Source organism: Pseudogymnoascus verrucosus, assembly GCF_001662655.1.
Source record: "Pseudogymnoascus verrucosus strain UAMH 10579 unplaced genomic scaffold scaffold_54, whole genome shotgun sequence".
NCBI lineage: Eukaryota > Fungi > Ascomycota > Leotiomycetes > Thelebolales > Thelebolaceae > Pseudogymnoascus > Pseudogymnoascus verrucosus.
This window is the reverse complement of record NW_017263705.1, coordinates 92,251-108,857: the sequence shown is the minus strand read 5'-3', so window position 1 is coordinate 108,857 and position 16,607 is coordinate 92,251. Positions and strand designations below refer to the sequence as shown.

The following is a 16,607-nucleotide window of genomic DNA, read 5'->3' as shown; positions in this document are numbered from 1 at the left end:
GACAGTTGGCACGTGCACCATTAATCCTTCCTGTCAAACGGCGCAGCATACCAATTACCAGCTCCTTCATGCACAAGGCCTAACATGCAATAGCCGTTACATACCACCACCATAGCTGGACTCAATATAATGACTTAGCCCGTCCTCCTCTTTACCGTGGCTTTTTAGCATAGCATGGAATGGGAAGCTCCTTGCCCGAGTGTTGGTAGTTAGCGGCCAACGGGGGGGAGCCGGGGAAATTCCGGGGTACATGAATATGTTGTGATTGGCTCAAAATAAGTAATTCCGTCCCAAACAAAAGTTAAAGAAGATCGTATTCAAAAAAGTAGCACGTGCGTTAGCCGCTAGACTTATCCGATTCCAGCCAAGCAACACCAAGCCCTTGGTCTGGCTGGTTGCAGAAGGTGACAAGACCAGAGCACGTTTTCGTTTGGTTAATTCTCCTCTTATCAGCCCCGAAAGTGTCCAAGACCATATGGTAATGGTACTCTTAACGACAATCTACTCCGCAGTTCGTTGGTAGGACGCCGTCGCACACGTCTGATTTGCGGCTTGCGTCGCAATGCCACAATGCCCAGAAGTGATACCAGCGAAGCGTCGGCCTTGGCTTCATTCTTGGTAACTGCCTCTTATGGCGATGAGGATGAAATGAAGCAGTTGCCGTTGGTCGTAAGCCGTCTTTATCGCCGTGAGCACGGCAGCATGTAAGTGTATTCCGTATGTCGAGGGGTAAGTCGTGATTCCAGAGCCCACCGGACTGGGTTATAAGACCTGGTGCCTCCCACTGTGTTGAATTGAGAGGACCTCTACGTTCTAGTAGCACTTGTGTCATATTACTTGCCATCACCGTGGACATTTCGGGTATTATGGCAGCCATGGAAACCAAAAATAGTCTCGAGGTCACGCATGGGACTGAGAAGGCTGCTGAGGTCATCTCTGATACCGACAAGGCCTCCGACGCATCATTCTATGCTGACAAGCCTTTTCCCACCGAAGAAGAGTTCGCTACCCTTCCTAGAGTTCCTGGGCGGATTCCTTGGACCGCCTGGACTGTAGCAGCCGTCGAATTTGCTGAGAGATTCTCTTATTATGGCACTACTGCTGTTTGTGAGTTTGATACAGCAATCATCCCCACAAGAACACCAAAGACACTAACATTATCTAGTCGTCAACTTCATTCAGAAGGACCTCCCACCGGGATCAACAACGGGTGCTGGATTCCTCATTAAGCCAGGGTCTGGTGCCTTGGGAATGGGACAGCGTGCTTCCACTGGATTGACTACCTGTAAGCTCAAATGAAGATGCTCTCAAAACAAAACTAATATTGACCAGTCAACAATTTCTGGTCTTATGTTACGCCATTGTTTGGTGCCTACGTTGCTGATCAGTACTTTGGACGCTATCTCACCATTCAATATGCCATCTGTTTTGCACTTGTTGGGCACGTCATTTTGATCATGTCCGCAATTCCACCAGTCATTGTCCACCCAAACGCAGCCATCGCTCTCTTCTCAGTCGGGCTTGTTATTATGGGACTTGGAACCGGTGGATTCAAGTCTAACATTTCGCCTTTGATTGCTGAGCAATATAAGGATGAGAAAGCCTACGTGAGGATTAATAAGAAGGGCGAAAAAGAGATTGTGGACCCGGCGACGACGACTGCTCGTATCTATCTCTACTTTTACCTCTTGATCAACATCGGATCTCTTTCTGGTTCGCTCGCCATGGTTTACTCGGAGCATTTTGTCGGATTCTGGTTGTCATACCTTCTACCGACTATTGTCTTCTGTCTTTGCCCAGCCATTCTGTTCTACTTCAAGGCAGATTACAACCTATCTCCCCCGACTGGATCTGTTATGGCCAAAGCATACAAGCTTATTAGACTTGCATGCAAAGGCAAATGGTCCTGGAACCCCAGCACAACGTAAGTTGCCGTTTCCCTCCAGCACTATGGATATCGCTAAGCATCACAGAAAAAAGAATTTCAGTGACCCCGAGTTTTGGAATAAGGTAAAGCCAAGCAACATCCCTCTTGCTACCCGGCCAGCTTGGATGACCTTCGATGACGAATGGGTGGATGAAGTTCGCCGTGGATTGTTGGCGTGCAAGGTGTTCTTGTGGTATCCTCTCTACTGTAAGCAACCACCTCGTCTTCTTATAATTATGGTACGGGCTGGTACTAATGTCTCCACAGGGCTTGCATACAATCAGATGACTGGCAACTTAGTGTCCCAGGCAAACACCATGAACCTCGGCAAGGTCCCCAACGATATCGTCTCGAAACTGAATCCTATTTTCATTATTATTGTTATTCCCCTCATGGATTTCATTGTTTACCCTGGACTCCGAAAGATGGGCATCAACTTCACGCCCATTAAGAAGATCACAGCTGGTTTCATGCTCGCCTCCCTGGCTATGGTATCCGCCTGCGTGACACAATACTACATCTACAAAATGTCACCCTGCGGAAACCAAATCAACGCCCTGTCTAAGGCCGGACGCAAAGATTGCAACGCCCCCTTCACTGTCTGGATCCAAGTCTTCCCATACGGCCTGATCGGTCTATCTGAGGTCATGGCCTCCATTACCAAGCTCGAGTACGCATACACCAAAGCCCCCAAGAACATGCGTTCTTCCATCCAAGCGTTCGCTCTTTTCACGAACGCCGTCTCCAGTGCCCTGGGCCAGGCTCTTACAGCTTTGAGTGAGGATCCGCTCTTGGTCTGGAATTATGGCAGTGTTGCTGTTATTGCAGCTCTGGGCGGAATCGGATTCTGGATGACGTTCCGCAACGCAGATAAGGATGAAGATATGCTGAATAACTTGAAGCAAAGTTCGTTTGAGGGTAGGGGGGATCGCGACGAGGAGAATGTTGTTATTAACGCGGTTGATAGGGTGGATGAGAAGGGCGAGGAGAAGTGGGTTGATGCAAAGGGTGTGGAGAAGACTACACTGTGATTAGGTGGCAATTGTTAACGAATTTGGGTATATTTCAATAAAAATATAGTTCGAAGTGTTGCTATTTTACTTGTGAACTCAAAGGGCCAAATTATGGGAAATACCCATCACAGTAGACACTAATATGTACCCCCTATCCTCCTTTTACCCGAAACATTTGCGAGTGCGGGAAGAGCGAGTGGGGTAAAAAACTACCCTCAAGGCACCAACACAAGTAAGTATATGCAATTGGCGTCTTGCAGTCGTGTATTAGGCTTGACGAGCTAAGTGATATATATACATATAAGTTTGACCATGCAGCAAACCGCCTCCCCTTTTGTATACACTCTATTGAATCTTGAAGTATCCGGGTTGTAACTTCTGCCACACACCGCTCGGGTCGTACTTCTTACTGATAGCCTTTAACTTTGCCAAATTTGTCGCGCCATAGCTTCCGAAAACATCCTGCTCGGCAGACGCGTAATTCTGGTAGAGGTACGCATTTCCAAGCCCTGCGGCCTGTGCGGCAGCATCGGAGCGGTTCACCATGTTCCGTGCAGCAGCGAGGATGCGCGTCTCATCGACTTCGTTGGACCATGATATGGCAATGTTGAGCACTAGATAGACGCACGTTAGTTAAAAAGCACTTATGATACAAGACAAACGAGGCAGAGCCAGGAGAGGAGAAGAAGACGAGATGTTGAATACGTACGCATCAGGGGACCCTTAGTAAGGTCGATCCCGAGGGCATTTCCGCCGTTGCGTGCAAAGAGCGGTGCCATGTTGGTGCCTATGGGCTGGAAGATGCAGGAGGATACGAGGCCCTCGGCGTCTTTGATGGTGTTGGTTTCCTCCTGGTAGATGGCAATGATATCTGCCATTAGGGTGGGGCTATTGCCGGTCGTGAAGGTCCAGTACGATTGTCTATAACATCGTCAGAGTTGGCGCGTGACGGGTTAAGGAGGTGCCAGGCCCAGACTTACCGGAATCCACCGGGGTTAGAGTTGTTCAACTCGACAGTAAGCTCTGACTGGCTAGCAATACTCAGTGAGTCGGAGACAACGGTGCCTTGCACAGCAGTGAAGTTCTGAAGCATTGGCGGGTTCACGACGGGTTTGCCATACTGAAGATCCGATGAGATGACATACATGTCGGCATACTGGACGTAGGCGTAGGCAAGGATGACCTGTGCATAGGGATCCTCATGGCCATTGATAGCGAGCCCGTTGAAGGCCTCGTTTAGACCAGCCGCGGTTTCAGGGCTGTAGAGGAAGACTTGCGCACCGCCCCACATCTTACCTTGCGGGAATGTGTTGAGGTCGAAGCGAGTCACAATTCCGAAGTTGTTGCCGCCGCCGCGGAGCGCAAAGTACAAGTCGGGGAGCGAAGACGGCGTGACCTCGCGGATGGATCCATCCGCAAGTACAATTTGGTACGTGTTGACATTGTCACATGCCCATCCATAACGGTTGGAAAAGAATGATACGCCGCCGCCGAGAGTCAACCCGCCGACACCGATGGCCGACACTCTCCCGCCGATGACCGAGAGGCCCATTGGCTCAAGCTTCTTGTAGACATCGTACCAAACATTTCCTGCCCCGACGGAAGTCTGCGTCTTGTCGGCAGAGACGGTTACCTGGTTGAGTTTCGCCAGGTCGATGGCAATTCCATTGTCAATGTTGGAGGACCCTGCAAAAGCAGCATGGCCACCGCTCTTGACGGCAAACTTGCAGTTCGCAAGTCGCAAGGCCAAAACGCCCAGGGACACCTCAATCGCGCTCCTAGGGGTAAAACGGCAGGTTGGCTCGTTGGAAGCCTGCTGGACGGACCAGTACTGGGACTCGCCGAATTGATACTCCAGGCTTCCCGGGTACGATATCTGCCCCTTCAGCGAGAAGCCGAGGAAGCCACACTATTCTTGGTGTCAGCAATTGATATCCCCGAGGTAATGATGCGACTTTCTTACGGCGAGGTCACAGCCAGAGGGCAGCGTGAGTGAGCGCGCCTGGGGCCCTTCTGCAGCCACAGTACCATTCCCGACCAATTCGAGGTAGGCAGATAGCTGGGCATCTACGTCGTCGAGAGTTGGAATCTCTGGGATGTCTTGGGCAACGACGCGGAGGCGCAAGAGGCCTAGGCCGAGGAGCACAAAGGTGGAAACGCCAACCATTACGACGAATGGAAAGTTGATGTCCTTGGAGATCCCTTGATTAATGGACAGGGGGGAAGAGAGGTGTCTATAACAACTATAGAGAAACCAGAGAAGACGGGAAGGACAGAAGGATGGCTTAGAAAAAGGAAAGGGCTGGGAGGGAACGAGAGCGTCTCCTAGCACCAGGATAACCCACTAGATCGTCGGCTGGGGGAGGGGGGGTGGAGATGAGCGATACATCAACCACATGTACATCCATCTAAGCGTTTTATATGAAGCCACGATACCGGGTCAGGTTAGTATTCGTGGGAAGCACATGGTAGAAAACCTGCGGGTTGAGAGAAATGTCAGGAACGACAGAGAGTAATCTTATTTTGTACAGGGAGTATGTGGGAGTATAAGCAACCGAGAATATGCAACCGAGTTCCTGGCGTGTATGGCGTACATGGCGTACATGGCGTACATGGCGCACATGGATATGCTTCCAACGTGCAAATAAAGTCCAATCATAATCCAATCACAGCCCGTGCCGCGTATTATTGCTAGTAACCCCCGCCGTTCCGTTCCGAGACCGCATATAGCAGGTGCGCATTGTCTGTATTGTCTGTGCTTAACTCGTATACAAGCATAAGCTTTGGTAGAATAACACGGCACACTAATACGCTTAAGTGATAAGAGCGGAGATACACAGTCGTGCTTTTCCGAGGAAGAAGGAGACTGTCGAAATTTCAGAGCTAGAGATACTAGCGCACATATTCTGTATGTATGATAGAGGTAGCATACAGGTATAGATGTCGGACATTATCGACGTTTGCCGTGTTGAATGCATGGGTTTATGGGTGTTCTCGGCGTTTCGGCGTATACTACAGATGTACTTTATCACGACCACGGTACACAAAATATATGTACATACACACAGTCTCCTGATAAAGGGCCTATTTATTGTCTTGATGAGGCGGCACAGATATTGTACTACACCATTCATGTTTAAGCCTCCGGTAAAAACTGCTTGGATATGTGCGTGTCTTCTTCTCGCTCAAAACCAAGTGCGCCTGCTGCTAGTTGCTCTTTTCTCATGCTGCTTCCCAATCGACAGTCCACCGCGTCGCTGGTATACTGGCAGTTCTTTGATAGAATATGTGCTCCGTGGCCTTCCTCGCTGGACCTTAGGCCGCCCATATCAAACGCTTCACCATGACCCAGCAAGAGATCTCCCAGGAAACTAACACGGCAAGTCCCCCCGTTCCATTGCTTGGCTCTCGATTGCCACCACAATTCCTAACTATTCTTCGCAGAAGGTGCTCATCGCCTGTCTCTGTGTCGCCGCCGTCTTTGTCTCTATGCGATGTGGAGCCCGCTGGTACAAGACCCGCGGGTTTCCATGGGCAGCTGAGGACCTTTGTATGTACCTCGCCCTGGCCTCCTTCGCCATTACATGCGCCTTGTATTTGGCAACGATGCCAACCTTCTACAATGTCACGGCCATCGCGGCTGGAAAAATGGCACCCTACGCCAGTCTCGAGGCAGATCTAGTCCCGATGTTAAAAGAGTTCTTCGCCGTCCAAATATTTTTCTGGTTAACACTTTGGGCCGTGAAGTGGAGTCTACTTTTCATGTTCAAGGCACTAACTAATGGTATCGCTCTTTATACCAACATCTGGTGGGGAGCACTGGCTTTCACCGTGTTGACCCTTATTGGATGTATTATCAGCAACTTCACCAGCTGCTCGAGTATGGATGCGTGGTTCACTGCTGGTATGAATACCTTGATTTGCTTCTCGTCTTGGCCTCTCCACTTCACCCACGTTGCTATGGGTGTTGGGTTACTAATTGTAGAACAGGTCTATGCAGCACGCCTAGAGACGCTCGCGCAAAAGCTATTAGCTTGTGGTACTGTATGGCAGTGGATGTACTTGGTGATTTGCTGAGTTAGTATTCTCCCTTCGTTTTCCCTGCCTTGTTGCCTGGTCCGAGAACAAGGAGCTGTTTTCTAACATTTAGCAGTTATGGTTATCCCCATACGCGTACTTGTGAGCCTACGCATTACGCTGGTGCAAAAGCTCAGCATCGGACTCGTCTTTATTGTTGGAATTATCACCATGGTCTTTGCCATCGTCCGAGTTGTCTCTCTCAATTCGAGTGTCAACGGAGGACAAGTTAGCACGCAATGGCTAATGCTGTGGGCGGGAATCGAAGGCGTAGTTGGTATGTCCCTGACCCAAAATATGAACCCCTTTAAACCCAAACATTGTGAAAACAGACCACAACGCTAATCTGTTCTTTCACTCTCCCAGCAATCATCGTCGGCTGCCTCCCATCCTTTGCCATATTCCTCCGCGGGCGCGTCGAGGAGTCTAACGGACAGTACAACGCTTACCCGCCGAATTCCTCGAACAAAGGCAGCAACGCTCTCTCGAATTTGCAACAGTCGCGAATAAAATCCGCAGCGCGGAACGAAAGCGTGATGCTCGAGGATATGGAGTCGAATGGCTCGGGGCACGATACGGGGAGCAGGAAGAGTTTGGTAGGGGACCGGATCATCATCACGCAGGCGTGGAGTCAGAAGAGTTACAGGGAAACTGGGACGGATATAGAGGGGGAGAGGCGCCAGAAGACGGGGCTCACCGGGGTTGCATAGCGGGGCGTGGGCGGCTGAAAAGGTGGCGAATAGGCGTTTCTGTGTGTTGTTAGAATCTGGAATACCATAGATATGTCCATAGATTATGCCTATACTAAAGTGCTGTACCTCGGAGAAGATCTCATCTCAGAACGTAAATGATAGGAGCTACAGTTACATTGGAGCTAGAGCCACAGAGAGAAGAGGGCTTATCGTAGGATCTGCCAAGACATATATTAACCATTAACCTCCAGATACCGGTTATTAAAGTTCGGACCATTGTGCCACGAAGGTTGTAAGCCTAGTATTTATAGTCCAGCGAAGTTATCCCTATTGGTGGGTGAGATCTCGTTTGGCCCCGATTGAAGCTCAATTCCGTGTCGATCCCCGGATCTCAACCCCGCATTCAACGTCGCACACACCAAACCCCACACCCAATGTAGCATTCATCACTGTAGCTACCCCGCGTCGTTGGGTATGGCGGAAATATTACGGATGTTTTCATACGAAGACTGAGGGGAAAGTGCATACGCTGATCCTTCGAGAGGCTATAAAAGCTCTCGGAATCGTCGAAGTAATGAATCTATTTTCTCATCAGCGAAGATGTTACCTCATCTGAGAATGTTGTACAACGCCTGCGGGCTCGCTTTTTTGTTGATGTTAGCACAGTCCGCTCAATCGCATACCGTCGAGAGCCGTAACAATGGAGGGGCAGCAAGCGGCCGCCAGCGGATCAGCCTTAACGCGGGCTGGCGCTTCGAGCGTTTTACGTCCAATCCCGACGCTCTGTCGTACGACTTGCTAAAGCAATGGATTCTCCCTTCGGGTAACGACTTCATTAGCGGCACGAAGCATGAGCTTCCCTCGGGGACTCCTCCGGGTGGTAACATCAGCTATGTGCAGGATTCCTTTGATGACAAATCCTGGGAGGCCGTTGATGTTCCCCATGACTGGGCCATCAAGGGGCCTTTCAATGCTCCAGGGATTTCGGGCGAGATGGGGCGCTTGCCCTCGAATGGAGTTGGCTGGTACCGTCGGAGTGTGACGCTTACCGCGCAGGACATCGCTGCTGGCAGGTCGACCTTCCTAGACATTGACGGTGCCATGTCGTACTCGGCTGTGTGGGTCAATGGTTATCTCGTCGGTGGGTGGCCATACGGGTATAACTCGTTCCGACTGGATCTCACCGGACATCTTAAGGCAGGCAGCAACCTGATTGCAATTCGCCTCGACAATGCCCTAGACTCTTCGCGCTACTACCCAGGCGCTGGTATTTACCGTAACATTTGGCTTATCAAGGCCGATGCAACACATGTGGGCCAGTTCGGCACGTTTATCAGGACACCAGCTGTCTCCAAGAAATCGGCCTCTCTTCAGTTGACTGTCGAGGTCGAGAATCAAAGAAGCACTAGCCAAAAAGTCACCATAAGCACCAAGGTTTATGAATATGACCCACTTACTAAGAAAGCCAAAGGCAAAGCGGTGGGTACATTTTCAGACGTAACAGTCGACGTTGCAGCGGGAGGCAAAGCATCCGCAGATAGCTCAGCAACTGTGAAGAACCCAAAGCTATGGGGGCCAGCGCCTGCACAGAAGCCGAACATGCACGTCGCGATAACAACTCTGTCCGTCGGCGGGATGAAGATTGACACCTATGAGACTAAGTTTGGTATCCGTTCTGTAGTCCATGACGCTACTAAGGGTGTCTTGATCAACGATGAGGCGGTCCGCATCCAGGGAACCTGCAACCACCACGATCTAGGCTCCTTGGGAGCTGCTTTCAACATCCGTGCCGGTGAGAGACAATTGCAAATGCTGCAAGAGATGGGCGGCAACGCTCTCCGCACGTCGCACAACCCACCTGCACCTGAACTGCTTGATTTATCCGATCGGTTGGGCATGATAGTCCTAGATGAAATATTCGACACCTGGAGTACCCAAAAGAAGAGCCACGACTTCCATTTAATATTTCCAGACTGGCATGAGCCTGATCTTCGCGCCTTTATTCGACGTGATCGGAACCACCCTTCTGTCATTTCCTGGAGTATCGGTAACGAGATTCCAAATCAGTCAGATCCAGCCACAGGAAAGATAGCCCAGGAGCTGCGCAATATAGTGCGTGAGGAGGACTTAACTCGGCCGGTGACCCAGGGGATGAACAACGCCAAGGCTGCGGACCTTACAGCTCAGACGATGGACATCGAAGGCTTGAACTACCAGGGCGAAGGCCACGGTGCCGATACGTCAAGCACATTCCCAAGCTTCCGTGTAGCTTTCCCAGACAAGTTGATATACACCAGTGAGTCGGCCTCGACGGTTAGTTCCCGCGGAATTTACGTCTTCCCGGTCACAAAAGAAAACAATGCAGTCTTCGGCCCTAATTCGGGTGAGGACGTTGAGGCGAGACACCTCAGTGACTACGGGTTATACGAGCCTTCGTGGGGAGCCTCGCCCGACAAGGTATTTGCCGCACAAGACGAACACCCATATGTTGCCGGCGAGTACGTCTGGACCGGCTGGGACTATGTCGGCGAGCCAACGCCCTTCGACACCTCGCGAAGCTCCTACTTCGGGATCATCGACATGGCTGGCTTCAAGAAAGATCGCTTCTTTCAGTACCAATCGAGATGGCGCTCTGACTTCCCCATGGCGCATATCCTTCCCCACTGGACGTGGCCCGACCGCGTTGGCCTGGTCACTCCGGTCCACGTATTCTCGGCTGCAGACGAAGCTGAGCTCTTCGTGAACGGCAAGTCGGCAGGGCGGGTCAAGCCTGCAAAATCCTCCAACAGATTCCGATGGGATGATGTGGTCTACCAGCCTGGCGACCTCCGCGTTGTCACCTACAAGAACGGGAAGAAGTGGGCGGTGGATACCAAGAGGACGGTTGGCAGCGCCGCAAAGCTAGCTATCTCGGCTGATCGTTCCGCCATCGGCCTCGACAACGACCTCTCCTTCATCAGCATTGCGGTTGTTGACAGCAAAGGGGATACTGTTCCACAGGCAAGCAACAGCATCACCTTTTCCATTTCTGGCCCTGGCACGATTGTCTCTACCGACAATGGCGACCCGACAGATATGACTGCCTTCCCGTCTCTGACGCGGAAAGCGTTTAGCGGCCACGCCCTTGCTATCGTGCGCGCTACGGGCGCGGGAGCTATTACTGTTTCCGCCACGGCCGACGGTATTACAGGGGCAAAGGTGACGCTGAAGGCTCGTTAGATATATTGGTGATAATTAATTCAATCCCTACGGTTTGAAAAGTCAGTCTGGGTAACAGAGAAATATATGCCACTGATATTTCTATATATTACAAGTAAACCTAAGGTTAAATTAATTACATTCATATTTCCAGGATCTAATTATATAATTACCTCGAAATATCTCATATGACATGTTCCCTTTGTTTGAGTATGTAACAGTTGATATGTAGCCAAATAATAAATGTATTACTGCATTTGATGTCTATGCATTTAATAATATAGCCATACAATATACTTATGACGCGTTGCATCTTCGAGTCCATGCGATAGATTGTGGGGATATAAGCTAGTCCGAATTCGTGACTTGCCGAGGTGTGATTACTATTCAACTGCTCCGAGACACTCTTCGTACTTTCTGATTATTCTAACATCAATTAACGTAACCCCGCCAAACTAGCAATAGTTATAGTAACGGAAGTAAAGGAGCCATATATTTGTTTTATTGTTTATCGAATTGAGCATCCCACGACTTTGGCCACCTTCCCAACAAGCATTTAAATAATTCACCAATAGCCTCTGATATTCTCTTCATTAGATCAGTCATGTCACAGAACTCGCAAAAGAAGCCAGTCATCGCCGTCGTCGGCGCCGGGCCTGGCATCGGAGAAGCTGTCGCACGCCGTTTTGTTGCTGAGGGATATGTCGTCGCCCTTCTCGCCCGTACGGAGGACAAGCTCCAAACTATGGTCCAAGGAATCGACGCAGACTTCGGGAAAGGCAGCGCGCGGTACTATCTCACAGACCTACGCATCGAGGAGCAAGTCATCTCAAGCTTCAAATCTATTCGAGCCGAGCTCGGCACAGTGCAGGTCCTTATCTACAATGCCGGTGCCCGCCGTGTGAATGGCCGGTCGATCCTGGACACCACGAGTGAGGAATTCGAAAACTTCACCAAAATCAACCTCTTCGGCGCCTTCTGGTCAACAAAGTGTGTTCTGCCGGACATGCTGGCTGCAGAGCGTGGAACTATCATTTTCACAGGAGCGACAGGCTCCTTACGTGGCATGCCCGGCCTGAGCAGTTTCTCGCCTGGCAAATTCGGCCTTAGATCATTGGCGCAGGTTATCACACGGGAATACCAGAGCAAGGGTATCCATGGGGCACATATAATTATTGATGGGCCAGTTGATGGAAAGCTGGTTGGTGGTGTGACGCGCCGGAAGTGGGAGCGGGAGGGTGAGAAGGAGAAGCTCAACGAGGTTGATGCGTATATCATGCAGCCAACTGATTTAGCTGGCATATATTGGTATTTGCACACCCAGCCACGCAGCGCGTGGACACAGGAATTAGATGTACGTGCTCAAAAGGAGACGATGTTCTCCAAGCTTTGAGGGGTACCTGCGAGGGGGGTTTGGAGGCATCGCTTTTATAGAAAATAGCGACTTGCTCGCTGTGTATAATACAGAAGACAAAGTTAAAATATTGAATTGGAAAAGAAATATTAACGACTTCACTGTCTTCTTTGCTATCTGTTCTCAATGGCGCTTAATGTAGACTCTATGTACATAACAACGAAGTATAACTTCCATGACATAGCCAGTTCAGTGGCCACGATACCTATGAGCTCTGAAACCAAAGTCTATGTAGGCTTTGCTCTACCCATATCAAACTATAGTTTGCTTGGGGGAATAATTGACACAGGCATATAAGGCACATTGAGATGCGCAAACACCTGATCCCACCTATCATTTCCAAACCAAGACTTCTTTTCCCCATTGCTATTCACCGCCACTATCCAAGGTGCGCCAAAAGCACCCGCCCCCATTGTTTGGTCAATAACCCTCTTCTTATTTTCTGGCGTCACAGCATTCTCTAGGATCTTCTGTAACTCCGCGGGAGGAAATATACCATCAAGCGCTTCAGCGATGCCCTCGGCCGAGGAGACATTGATTCCTTTGCTCCAGTAGCCCGAGGCTAGAGCTAAGAACGTTGCATCAAGCTTGTCCTGGGGGTAATTATCTTTAACCCAGGTGGCAACACGAACGGCCTGTTTTCCAGTCAGTTGTTTCAGGCTGGGCCGTCATTTGGGGGACTTACGAAGATGGAATTGATAGGGAAGACTTTCGGCTGCACAACTTTCAGTCCCAATAAGCGTCCGGTCGTCTCAAAATCTTGCGCTGAGAATTCTTCTCTGAATTTAGGAGTTGGCGCAAAGGGGTTTCCAGCATTCATGCGCGCTGCGCCAAGAAAGAAGGGGATTGTATCGACGTCGACATTATGGGCGTTAAGCAGAGGGCGATAACGGACGATGTTGGTATATCCAAACCAAGAATATGGAGATACTGTACTGTTAAATTAGAGGTAGGTACCAGAAGGTTGTTCCATGGGGCGACGGACCACAATCCACATAGATACTCAACGTTCCGCCATTTGCTCGTGACATTTCTGCGAATATGTCGTTGGTATGTTGTATGGTTAAGTTCCTCTGATTATTAACGGCTTATGATATCAACCAAATCACGCAAGAAAACGAATATCCTCTACTTTAAGAACAAGCAGCTTTAAAAGGTCGTCGGTGCGTTGGTTGGCTGCTGAAGCACGATCTTGGTGTGAGGCGGTCCGACCTTGACCGAGGCACGACTCGCTTTTGAATACTAATCATAGCTAGGAAACTTCCCCGCAATTCTGGGGACTACCTGCGGAATGCTAAGCCCACTACGCGCTTGCACAAAAAGCGGCATGGTACTTGGCGCGTTTTCTGGTGTTGAACCGTTCCGCTTTTTTTCTCCAACCGCGACGCTGCGAACCCCAGGTAAACCCACGTGATTAAGGGAAAGGCCAAGTATTAGGAAGGAACGTATTGCTGAACTACTAAAAGTGAAGCATTCAATTCTGCTGTGATTCTTATTGTCGGTTATATTTACAACGCATGTCCGAGGGGTGCGTCATGCGGAACCGACCCCAGCACACCCAGATTGGCCCATTGGTTCGTTTGGTTCCTTCCCTCGAACCTATACACACTAGAAGCTACCACCACTACGGCCGGGAAAGCTTGACGTGAAAGCTCTAGAACAGAGTTGCGCAACAGATTATCATGGCTTTCTCATCACCACATACAGGGCTTGAGTCGTACATTGATATACCATTCAATGGATGGCTCAGTATCATTCTCGTCCTCACCTATGGGTGTGCTATCCGCAGCCGGGGCCTGCTTTTGCTCGTAGTCCTCGGGGTCAGCGCGGTCATTGTCGTATTCGACAAAACGTCTACTGTTGGCGAAATGATCAAAATCATGTGTGAACTACCCCTCGGTCTCGGTTCTGTCCTGGCCTTCCTCGTTGCGAGTCGGTCCTTTCAGAGCAGATACCTACCTGCCTTTACGACCTATGTCAATTTTGCAGTGTATGGAAATATCGGCATGATGGTGGGGACTCCCGCAGGCGGCACTCTTCGGGGAATGTGTAGCAAGGTGACTTGCATTGTTCTCTTCATTTGGATCGTCCAACAAGGTTACCGCGCTAGGTGGAAGACAATTGTTCTCCACGACAACTTGTTCGTTTTCACTGCCGCCAGCAAATCATGGATATTTGCACACGCCGTCTATAGATTCGTTCTTTTGACATTGCCGTGCTTTGGGTCTGGACGCCGACACCGCCTTCTAGAGTTATACTCTCTCAGTTTGACTTTTGCTCTATCGTGGGCTTCAAAACTTCCATTCGAATATTGCTTTGGAATGGCCGATACATTGGTGGTCCCAGCGACTGCAGGATGGTCGGCGATTGCAACAACATTCAATCTCATACCGCGCGATGCGAAGAAGAATGACTTGCCCTCAAACCATATTGGGGCCGACGCAGATATATATCTGAGCGCCGTGTCACTGGCTGTTGCCACCTTCGCTTGTTTTAAGATAGCTAGTGCGCCACATCGGGAGCCTCGAAGGTCATAGGGAGCTTCCTTCCGTTGCCAACCTAATTTGCGATTATTAGCCTCAGAGATATTGGCCACCATGGTTTGTTGATAGTCTAGACCACGATATCCTCAATATTAGATTGCAGAGCTTGGGAGTGGACCTCTGGGAAGCATTGTTTTGACCATCCAGTCATGATCATCCTAGGTTGTGATGCCATTATATCTAGATCACTTGTATGTATAGTTACTCTTTCTCTTGACAACTGGAACTATTTCCTGGCCACGATAATACAGCCTCTGATCACCCCTGATCTGCCCCACCAAGCGAACATTTTCGCCGCATAACGAAAGCGTCCAATTGACATCCCATATTGCTGCAGTTCAACCTCCTTTTTCCTTAAGAATCCAGCCAACGGGCTGAATACGTGTTCTGAAATGTCGCGGATCTCGATCTTTTCACGAGCGTAGCCAGCCATGACAAGTCGTTCCCGATATTCTTCAATTGTAACAAAATTCGCGAACGGACTCTGACCAAAGGAGGCCATGAATCGAAGGACAAGGCGTTGCTTCACGGAAAGATTGTCAGCAAAGCAGAGATCGTATGCCATAAGCGAAGCATCTAGTTCCCTGTTTGCGTACTCAATAACGGGCCATCTGGAAGGTTGAAAATGAATCAATGTGTCAAGTCCGAGGAGCCAGTTCTCATGATTCCCCTTCTCGTTATTTGCCTGAGTAGCCAGGGAAACGGATTTTTTTATTTCTGAAGTCCAAGACATAGGCCGTCCAGCATCGGCACAATAGATCTGGAACTCTGTGTTGGTATTTGGTCGCTGAAGACCAAGCCTCTCCTGGGCAATGGAGAAGTGAGCGCTTTCCAGCGTGAGGCCAACATAAGCTTTGAGATTCCTCTTCCACTGATCGTCGCTTTTCCCCTGCCTTTGATTGTCCAAGGCATTTTTGATGTATAGGCTTTGGTCTCCACACCCAAAACCTAGGTCAATGATACTCAACGTATTGCTGATGCTCTTGTTGCTACTGGAAACTCCTTCCAAGATTTGCGCGGACTTCAACACTTCTTCAAGAAGAGTGCGGCAAGCTGTTGGAAAGTCCTCAGTATTCTATTGCTATTAGCATGAGGCATCCTATTTCAAATTGATCATATCACACCTTCCAGAAGCCCATGTTCATCCACATCGATTGGGGTGGTACTGAAATGTTGAGTATACTGTGGTCGTATCTATATAGAGGCTTTTTAGATCCCCTCTCTACCGTTCCATTTGAACGATTATCGACCACCCGCTTGGCCAGAAGAATCATCAACCCGGCCGCCAGAATTCCCAGAACATATTTATTCGTCAAATCCATGTTCTCAACCCATGCTGTTCTCATCTCCATTAACGAGCCTTATCTGGAATATATAGGCTCCACGAACTCTAGCCCCTTCAATTCGAACTGGGGCCAACCCGACAAACGCTGTAGAAACTCGGGAGGTGGATCTTCTATATCTGGTATGAGTATCCACGAGTGATTGACGACGAGCGCAGTGAGCTATGTACCCTGTTTGGCTTCGGTTATTCAAATGGTCCATACAGACAGGCACTAAATGTCATCGACAAATCACGTGAAAGTCACGGGTCGAAACCAGTGCCAGCGGCGAGGGTCTTTAGTATAGTTGACTATTATTAGTAGACCCTTAGTCGATAATACCCCGCATGTAGAACTATAGTAGTCAAGTACTATCATATACGCCCATAGAGTATATTGTGAAAACGCGGATCTCCAGAGG

General features: G+C 49.6%; 8 protein-coding genes across 8 annotated transcripts; 5 read left to right on the top strand and 3 right to left on the bottom strand.

Annotated features, from left to right (window-relative positions):
• Positions 1-342: 342 nt before the first annotated feature.
• VE01_08596 (uncharacterized protein) lies at positions 343-2,986 on the top strand. The gene is made up of 5 exons (XM_059463979.1): positions 343-1,107; positions 1,166-1,285; positions 1,333-1,924; positions 1,974-2,134; positions 2,195-2,986. Exons 1-5 carry the CDS (start codon positions 867-869, stop codon positions 2,956-2,958), a joined length of 1,878 nt encoding a protein of 625 aa, XP_059319371.1. The 5' UTR covers positions 343-866; the 3' UTR covers positions 2,959-2,986.
• Positions 2,987-3,191: 205 nt separating this feature from the next.
• On the bottom strand, positions 3,192-5,222 carry VE01_08595 (uncharacterized protein). Its single transcript, XM_018278016.2, has 4 exons — positions 4,904-5,222; positions 3,921-4,849; positions 3,650-3,861; positions 3,192-3,554 (listed from the first exon to the last, which is right to left on the bottom strand). Exons 1-4 carry the CDS (start codon positions 5,105-5,107, stop codon positions 3,286-3,288), a joined length of 1,614 nt encoding a protein of 537 aa, XP_018126760.1. The 5' UTR covers positions 5,108-5,222; the 3' UTR covers positions 3,192-3,285.
• A 768-nt stretch (positions 5,223-5,990) lies between these two features.
• On the top strand, positions 5,991-7,843 carry VE01_08594 (uncharacterized protein). Its single transcript, XM_059463978.1, has 5 exons — positions 5,991-6,319; positions 6,385-6,844; positions 6,931-7,017; positions 7,094-7,294; positions 7,384-7,843. Exons 1-5 carry the CDS (start codon positions 6,284-6,286, stop codon positions 7,725-7,727), a joined length of 1,128 nt encoding a protein of 375 aa, XP_059319372.1. The 5' UTR covers positions 5,991-6,283; the 3' UTR covers positions 7,728-7,843.
• A 373-nt stretch (positions 7,844-8,216) lies between these two features.
• Positions 8,217-10,928, top strand: VE01_08593 (uncharacterized protein; the record flags this gene model as incomplete). Its single annotated transcript, XM_018278014.2, has 1 exon — positions 8,217-10,928. The coding sequence occupies exon 1, from the start codon at positions 8,310-8,312 to the stop codon at positions 10,926-10,928; it is 2,619 nt and encodes an 872-aa protein (XP_018126762.1). The 5' UTR covers positions 8,217-8,309.
• A 403-nt stretch (positions 10,929-11,331) lies between these two features.
• Positions 11,332-12,377, top strand: VE01_08592 (uncharacterized protein). Its single transcript, XM_018278013.2, has one exon. The coding sequence runs from the start codon at positions 11,512-11,514 to the stop codon at positions 12,298-12,300; it is 789 nt and encodes a 262-aa protein (XP_018126763.1). The 5' UTR covers positions 11,332-11,511; the 3' UTR covers positions 12,301-12,377.
• A 43-nt stretch (positions 12,378-12,420) lies between these two features.
• On the bottom strand, positions 12,421-13,740 carry VE01_08591 (uncharacterized protein). Its single transcript, XM_018278012.2, has 3 exons — positions 13,307-13,740; positions 13,007-13,251; positions 12,421-12,956 (listed from the first exon to the last, which is right to left on the bottom strand). The coding sequence occupies exons 1-3, from the start codon at positions 13,350-13,352 to the stop codon at positions 12,579-12,581; spliced, it is 669 nt and encodes a 222-aa protein (XP_018126764.1). The 5' UTR covers positions 13,353-13,740; the 3' UTR covers positions 12,421-12,578.
• Positions 13,687-15,211, top strand: VE01_08590 (uncharacterized protein). Its single transcript, XM_018278011.2, has one exon. It carries the CDS (start codon positions 14,004-14,006, stop codon positions 14,856-14,858), a length of 855 nt encoding a protein of 284 aa, XP_018126765.1. The 5' UTR covers positions 13,687-14,003; the 3' UTR covers positions 14,859-15,211.
• Positions 14,762-16,598, bottom strand: VE01_08589 (uncharacterized protein). The gene is made up of 2 exons (XM_018278010.2): positions 15,989-16,598; positions 14,762-15,939 (listed from the first exon to the last, which is right to left on the bottom strand). Exons 1-2 carry the CDS (start codon positions 16,214-16,216, stop codon positions 15,091-15,093), a joined length of 1,077 nt encoding a protein of 358 aa, XP_018126707.2. The 5' UTR covers positions 16,217-16,598; the 3' UTR covers positions 14,762-15,090.
• Positions 16,599-16,607: the final 9 nt, after the last annotated feature.

What these genes read in the sequence shown, in the direction of transcription:
- VE01_08596 (XM_059463979.1), top strand. Translation starts at nt 867, where the DNA reads ATGGCAGCCATGGAAACCAAAAATAGTCTCGAGGTCACGCATGGGACT. An exon ending in TTATGGCACTACTGCTGTTT is followed by an intron (nt 1,108 to 1,165) that starts GTGAGTTTGATA and finishes AACATTATCTAG; the next exon opens with TCGTCAACTTCATTCAGAAG. An exon ending in TCCTGGAACCCCAGCACAAC is followed by an intron (nt 1,925 to 1,973) that starts GTAAGTTGCCGT and finishes TAAGCATCACAG; the next exon opens with AAAAAAGAATTTCAGTGACC.
- VE01_08595 (XM_018278016.2), bottom strand. Translation starts at nt 5,107, where the DNA reads ATGGTTGGCGTTTCCACCTTTGTGCTCCTCGGCCTAGGCCTCTTGCGC. An exon ending in CCTCTGGCTGTGACCTCGCC is followed by an intron (nt 4,850 to 4,903) that starts GTAAGAAAGTCG and finishes CACCAAGAATAG; the next exon opens with TGTGGCTTCCTCGGCTTCTC. An exon ending in TCTAACCCCGGTGGATTCCG is followed by an intron (nt 3,862 to 3,920) that starts GTAAGTCTGGGC and finishes ACGATGTTATAG; the next exon opens with ACAATCGTACTGGACCTTCA.
- VE01_08594 (XM_059463978.1), top strand. Translation starts at nt 6,284, where the DNA reads ATGACCCAGCAAGAGATCTCCCAGGAAACTAACACG. An exon ending in TCTCCCAGGAAACTAACACG is followed by an intron (nt 6,320 to 6,384) that starts GCAAGTCCCCCC and finishes TATTCTTCGCAG; the next exon opens with AAGGTGCTCATCGCCTGTCT. An exon ending in TGTACTTGGTGATTTGCTGA is followed by an intron (nt 7,018 to 7,093) that starts GTTAGTATTCTC and finishes AACATTTAGCAG; the next exon opens with TTATGGTTATCCCCATACGC.
- VE01_08592 (XM_018278013.2), top strand. Translation starts at nt 11,512, where the DNA reads ATGTCACAGAACTCGCAAAAGAAGCCAGTCATCGCCGTCGTCGGCGCC.
- VE01_08591 (XM_018278012.2), bottom strand. Translation starts at nt 13,352, where the DNA reads ATGTCACGAGCAAATGGCGGAACGTTGAGTATCTATGTGGATTGTG. An exon ending in GAGTATCTATGTGGATTGTG is followed by an intron (nt 13,252 to 13,306) that starts GTCCGTCGCCCC and finishes TTAACAGTACAG; the next exon opens with TATCTCCATATTCTTGGTTT. An exon ending in TCCCTATCAATTCCATCTTC is followed by an intron (nt 12,957 to 13,006) that starts GTAAGTCCCCCA and finishes ACTGGAAAACAG; the next exon opens with GCCGTTCGTGTTGCCACCTG.
- VE01_08590 (XM_018278011.2), top strand. Translation starts at nt 14,004, where the DNA reads ATGGCTTTCTCATCACCACATACAGGGCTTGAGTCGTACATTGATATA.
- VE01_08589 (XM_018278010.2), bottom strand. Translation starts at nt 16,216, where the DNA reads ATGGAGATGAGAACAGCATGGGTTGAGAACATGGATTTGACGAATAAA. An exon ending in TGAACATGGGCTTCTGGAAG is followed by an intron (nt 15,940 to 15,988) that starts GTGTGATATGAT and finishes TAATAGCAATAG; the next exon opens with AATACTGAGGACTTTCCAAC.